The sequence below is a fragment of the Cynocephalus volans genome, chromosome 3 (assembly GCF_027409185.1).
Source record: "Cynocephalus volans isolate mCynVol1 chromosome 3, mCynVol1.pri, whole genome shotgun sequence".
In the NCBI taxonomy this organism is placed as follows: domain Eukaryota; kingdom Metazoa; phylum Chordata; class Mammalia; order Dermoptera; family Cynocephalidae; genus Cynocephalus; species Cynocephalus volans.
The window spans coordinates 9,861,414-9,867,954 of record NC_084462.1 but is presented as its reverse complement, the minus strand read 5'-3'; the positions used below and the strand labels follow the sequence as shown (position 1 = coordinate 9,867,954).

Here is a 6,541-nt window from a genome sequence, read left to right as displayed (position 1 = left end):
TGCTGGGGGGATAGAAACGAATGCTTGTATTCTAGAAGGGACCGGGGTCCTGGACTCCTGGGTCTTCAGGAGAAGAAGGGTGGAGAGAGCTGGAGGCTTAGATTTCTGAGTCCTGGGGAGGATGAGCCCTGAGAGTTTGGACGTTGAACCCACAAAGCTGCAAGAAGGAAGTTAGGGGCCCCCTGAAACTAAGGTGCTGTCTACTAGGTTCTGAGGAGACAGGAAGTGGCAGTTTGGGGGTGAGGTCCCCTAGAAAGTGGCAGTCAGAACCAAGGCCTTACACTATCGTTCAATGCTCCAGCCTGAACTTTGCCTCTGGGGAAACTTTGACCTGCTCTGCACGAGCCCCACCCCACATCCCAGCCCTTCTTCCCTTAGGCTCTCTCCCAGCCCCATTCCCAGGACTGGGAGAGTCCCAGGGAGCTTGAAGAAGTGAGTGGCCAGGGAGAGCCCTGGAGGCTAGGAGGTGAAGGGGAGGGGCTGGGAAGGTAGGAAAAAATGGCAAAACCAGGAGAAAGTGGGAGTTTAGGACTGAAACACTATGGAAAAGATAGGGAATATGCCCCTGGGTGAGGGCTGGCCTGGCTAAATCAGACCCTGGCCCATAACCTCTGTCTGGGAGCCAATGGAAGCCTCAGAGGAAGGCGGCCACAATTCCATGCACCTGGACACTCCCTGAGTGCTGGTTCTTCACCTGGAGATTGAGAGAAGGAAAAAGAGAAAAGGAAGGAGAAGAGAGAAGGAGAGAAGGAAAGAGAGGAAAGGAAGGAGGGAGTGAGAGATTCCTGGCCCCAGCTCCAGCCCTTCTCCTTCCCCTGCAGATCCCAGCATGTGGGGCTACCTATCCCTGCTGCCTGTATTCCTGACCCTCTGGGCTATTGCCGGAGTCTGGACCGTGTAAGTATGATAGGCAGGATGGATGCCTGGATCTGAGCAAAGAGGCGCTGGGGGCCTGGACTCGCTGGTCTGAGGGAGGAGTGGCTGCAGTCAGGACTCCTGGGTCTGAAGGAGGAGGGGTCTAGAAGTCCAGGTGTGTTTGTTTAATAGAAGGGAAATTAGTCATTGAAAGGCTCTTACTCACTTTGATGTGTTCCCCCCACCTCAGTTTTGCAATTTCCGTGGCCAACAGGACTGTGAACCTCACCGAAGGCTTCCCCTACATCAGGTAGTTAAGGCACTGTGGGGTCCTGATAGTGTAAAGTGGAGGACCTTGTCTTTGAGGAACCACAGGATGACCCCTTTATCTTCCCCAGTGTCTGCGGATCTTACCCCCCTCAGAGCTGCATCTTCAGTCAGTTGCTCAATGTGGGAGCTGCTATGGGTAAATATTCCCGAGCCCTTTTCATCCAGTGTTAGTCCAACCCCGCCAAATGAGCCCCTCCTCTCTCAGAGCCAGGAGTCTAGCGCCCCAAGCCTCCTCCTTCCCCGAAATCCGGGAGCTTGGCCCTCATCCCCAGAGCCCCCATCTCTCACCACCCGGCTCCGTTTGCTGGGTACCTAAGAGTCCCGGGACCCAGATCTCCCGCCCACTTCCCTCTCCTCCCAGCTGCCTGGATCTGCATTGTACGTTACCACCAGCTCCGGGACTGGGGGGTCGGAAAGTGGCCTAACCAGCTGATCCTGTGGACGGGGCTCCTCTGTGCGCTGGGCACCTCCGTGGTAGGCAATTTCCAGGTGAGACTGAGTAGGCTCCCAGAGCCCACCCCGGGGTTCTGGCCGCTGGAGCCTGGGACTACAACTCCCAGCATCCTCGCGACCCCTGGTTTCTCATTTCGGGGGCTCGTTCCCGCACGGCCTCCTGGGACTTGTATTTTTCTGGTGGATAGTGGGCCGCGAAGGTGGTGAATTCTTTTGCTCTCTGAATCGAGCGTCGGTGCGAGGTTCTTTATATACATAACTTCGTTGAACCCAGGCGGTTGAGATAATTTTCTGCCAACCCCTTTCCCCATCATATTTAATGATGACATGACTGAGATTCGTTCATTCTTAGAGTTTGGCAGTGTCTGATACATTGATTGACAGTTCATTCACTCTGGAGGAAGCTCGAGGCTTTACAATTGTGTACATTATTTCTTTTTTTCTTTTTTCTTTTTAGTGGCTGCCGGTACAGGGATCGAATCCTCGGTGTTATCCACACCATGCTCTAACCAACTGATCTAGCCGGCCAGCCCCTGTGTACATTATTTTAAACCACCTCCACAAGAACCCTAGGAAGGTCCTTATGGGCCATATGCCACAGAGAAGGTTTTTTTAATCAGTTGGTCCTTGGTGATCAGAAATGAACCCAGACTCGTAGACTCTAGGATCCACATTCTTAACCATGAAGTTCTGTAGATATTTGTAGAATAAATGAATCAACACATTATAGGGAACATCTTATTGGTTTATTTTATATTGTTTTATTTTACTTTTATGCCCAACCTCTCTTGCTGAAAGAATGGAAGTTCGGGGGAGACCACAAGAGGCTGCCTCCAATTTGTTTATAAGAATTCCCCATCTAATTTGCATAGCAATTCGGTCACTTATTCATCTAGTCCTGTGTTCCTCAACCATTTATTATCATTGCTATTGTTATGTTGCTCCTTTAAGGAGTCTTTTATTTATTATTTATTTATTTAATTTTATTATTCATCCAGAAAATTTTTTTCTTTAAAAAATTTTTTAATTTAAACATAATTGATTATACATATTTATGGGGTACAGAGTTGACTATCAGTATTTGTGTACGATATGTAGTGATCAAATCAGTATTATTAGCATGTTCATCATTACAAATTGTAACTATTCTTTGTGTCCCTTACACAATTACTCCCTTACCTCCCTCCCGCTCTTCCTTGCCCACCTCTGGAATCATAGTTCTGTTCTCTTAAGGAATCTTTTTAGACATTTTCCCCAAATTGCCCTCTCCCCTCATGAAATGTTTAGTATTTTAAAAACATTACATAATACATACTATATACCTATAAACCACAAACCGTTGCAATATCCAAGATTTTTTTTTAACACCACTCGTAGAACTAATTTTTACCCTTTGGGGGCAATATTCATCCCCCCTTTGAGAAGGCAACATTTATCCCACTCATATTTACTCAGCATCTACCATGTCCCAATCAGTGTTCTAGGGATTCAGACTACAGCAGTGATCAAGAGATTTAAATGCCTGCCCTTGTGCACCTAACAATAGTCCATGTGCCTAATCAAAAAGCTGATGGCTACATATGGCAGTTTTCTTTTTTTTAAGCTACAGTAAAGCTAGACCCCAACATATGGCAGTTTTCAATCACAATCTATTGTTATTCAAGGGCCTCCTTCCCCCACGGTGCCCCTTACCCTCCCAGTCTCCCTCTCAACTCTTCTCCTTTCTCCCAGGTAACCAACCAGCGTCATGTGCACCTAACAGGGTCCTTCCTCGCTTTCATCATGGGCAACGTGTACTTCTGGTTACAGCTCCTCCTCTTCTGGCGGATGAAGAGCCTGCCCCAGCCTGGCGGCCCTTGGGTCTGGCCACTCCGCCTGGGCCTCTGCAGCCTCTGTACCATCCTGATTGTGGCCAGTATCCTTACTGGGGCTCAGGGCAGGGGTTAGGAGCAGTTCTTCATTGGGGTCGGTCTCCTATGCCCTTGCTATGTGCCACCGTGGATGTCCCTTAATTTTTCTGGGCCTCACAGTCTCCACATAGGATTATAGCTTTCTAATCCAGAGTGCTGACTTTGGGGTTGGGTTGCCTGGGTTGGGATCCCATCTCCTCCACTTACTAGCTTGGAAAATCTTCTGCTGTTTTCTTAACTTCTATGTGCCTCAGTTTCCTCATTTATGAAATGTGGAAAATAACAGGGGAGGAGTAAACTGGATAATATACTTGAGGTGCTTAGATCTGTGCCTGGCACATAGTGAGAGACCAATAAATATGTTAGCAGAATGATATTCTAATAACAGTCCATTTGGAGCACCCACTCTGTGCCAAGCTTCATGCTGGTAAGAGTAAAAACAGGTTCATATGTGTGAGAGGGTGGGGGCTGGCCAGTTAGCTCAGCTGGTTAGAATGCAGTGTTATAACACCAAGGTCAGGGGTTCAGATCCCCATACTGGCAAGCTGCCAAAAAAAAAAAAAAAGTCAAAAAGACAGGGAAAGAATGTTGGCCAAGACCCACCATGAAGTTCTTCGGTGGAGGTAGTGGTGGGCTGCAGGTGGCTTGTGCGTTCACAGGAGCAGTTCAGGAACATCTCTTCATAACTCCACACCACAGTGATTGGCGAAGGCTACCATCCAGAGCTGGTTATTCAAACACTGGACGGCTAATCACTTTGTCTGCAGGGTCCTTGTTCTCAGTTGTCCCTTGGCTGGGGATGGGTGGGTGGGGCAGGGATGGGGCCATGAAGACAGCCAGGTCAGTGTGATAAGGGCTGGAAGTCTGCAAAGATGGGTCTGCGACCTGGCCAGAATCTGAGGATGGTCTTATAGAATGAGCTACTTTTGGCCGGGGTTGGGAGATTGGGGGCAATATTGCAGGTGTATGCAGAGGGTAGAAAAACCAGCTGCTGGGAGGAAACGAGACTGCTGGCAGGGCTAAAGCTGAGTATCTCTAAGATGAGGAGTCAGAGGCTTGGGCTTCTGCCTGGGGGCAATAGGGTGTCATAGAAAGCTCCTGAGCAGGGGAGGAACTGGGTTAGTTCTGAGGGTAAGCGGTTTGTGTTCAGGCGTTCACACCTCTCTCTTGCATGGGGCCAGGGATGGTGCTGGCCTTATTCATCTATCCCCACTGCCTGGCATAATGAGCTTAGATATCCTTGAATGAGTGAAATAGTATCTAAGCTGATTCAGGATGGGAGCTAGCTTGGATGAGAGGGGAAAGAGAAGGGGGGGACGAGGGCGGTGCTGGTGGCCCCATGAGAGAGGTCACAGTAAATAAGAGATGTCTCTGCTAGGCTGGAGCTTGGAGAATGTGTGGGCTGGCAGTGTAGAAAAAGGTTGTAAGGAGCTGGGACTGGGGAGCCAGAGAAGGGATGGGGCTAACCAGTACCAGAGAGATGCAAGACCAGATGAGGGGGTCGAGAGAGAGATGGGTAAGGCAGATAGGATGACTTGGGGTGACAAGCTGGCTGTGGGGGATGAGGAGGAGGGAGGGGGCAAGAGGGAGTCCCAAGTGTCTGCTTGGGTGCAGGAGTAGATGGTGGAGTTGTCATGGGGACACCCAGCATGAGGAACAGATTTTAGGGAGATGAGATTAGATTGTTTGGGAGTGAGCAGGAGGGGCCTGTGGGCCCTGGGAAGCGGGAGGGATGTTCAGGAGAAAGATTCAAACACAGCCTGAGGCTGACCAGGTTCACATGGGGGTTGTCTTTAGGAAACCCGGCATACTTGGAGTTAGTGGCAAAGGCAGCTAGGTATCAGGCCCCAAGAAGAAGGGAAATGGCAGAACCTTTGTTGGGTCAGGGAAGGTCAATGGAAAGATAAGAAGTTATTTTGGGATATTGGGAATGCAATACTAATGGGAAGTACATGCAAGGGAAAACATCTGGAAGCAGCTTGAGATAGAGATAGGGACTGGAGAACATCTGTGAGGAAGGCCAGAATCTGTGAGAGAGGATGTGAGCAGACGAAGGCTGAGGATGGCGGCCAGCTGGGGGCGTGTCGTTCAAGCCTTGGTAGGGTAAGCACCTCATGAGAAGATACCCAGACACATCCTCCACTCACACAGCAACCAAGCTGGGCTTCCAGGTCCTTTGTGGTAGTGCTATGACCCTTGACCCTGGTGTAAAGTGACGGTCCTCAATGCCCGGCAGCTGCGCTCTGCCTCTGCTCTCTGCGAGTGGGCTGTTGCCATGCTGCTGTTCACGCTTTTCGGCCTCTTTGCCATTGACTTCTCTAGCCTAGATGGCTGCACCCTATGTCTTCAGTCGAGGCCCAGCCGAGGCCCCCCACCAGGGCCCAGTCTCAGCCCCCAGCCAGCTTCCCCTGTCTCCCTGCAGGTCAGGCTGTAGCAAGTGCTTTGACCTAGGCCTTGCCCTCACAGTGGAGGAAGGAAGATGACACCAATCCCCCCACCCCTGCCAAGATGAACCACTGGGGGTCTGTCCAAGTGGCTGCGAGGTGGGGACGCAGCTGACCATTCTTGTCCTGGAGCATAGAGTGGACATGTATGTGGGGACTTTGAACAACTGGTCAGGGCCAACATTTTTGTGCCCACCTGTCCCTGCCGTCAGGAGCACCCAGGAAGAGAGGCCAAGGCCAGCCAGCCATCCCTGATCAAGGCTATTTATTATTATTTTTATGCTTTGTTTTTTTTTTTTTGGCTGCCGGTGGAATCAGAGACACGGACGCAGGCAGGATCCCGCGAAACCAGAATTCCTTCCGGAGAGCAAATCCGTACAGAAGGTTGTGGGGGAGGGGAAAGTACCTGGAGAGGAGGGGCCCAGGAAGAGGAAGTTGGGGATGACACAGGGACAGAGGGCCCTGTCCGGATCTGCTAAGCCACCCTAACCAGCTCCCATCCCTCCCCCACCCCACCCTGCGGAGAGATTGATCAATAAATAAAATAAT

General features: G+C 50.4%; 1 protein-coding gene across 1 annotated transcript; it reads left to right on the top strand.

Moving 5' to 3' along the window:
* The first annotated feature begins 829 nt into the window (after positions 1 to 829).
* TMEM150B (transmembrane protein 150B) lies at positions 830 to 5,982 on the top strand. Its single transcript, XM_063088435.1, has 6 exons — positions 830 to 897; positions 1,106 to 1,165; positions 1,254 to 1,321; positions 1,547 to 1,674; positions 3,370 to 3,553; positions 5,762 to 5,982. The coding sequence occupies exons 1-6, from the start codon at positions 830 to 832 to the stop codon at positions 5,980 to 5,982; spliced, it is 729 nt and encodes a 242-aa protein (XP_062944505.1).
* The last annotated feature ends 559 nt before the right edge of the window (positions 5,983 to 6,541 follow it).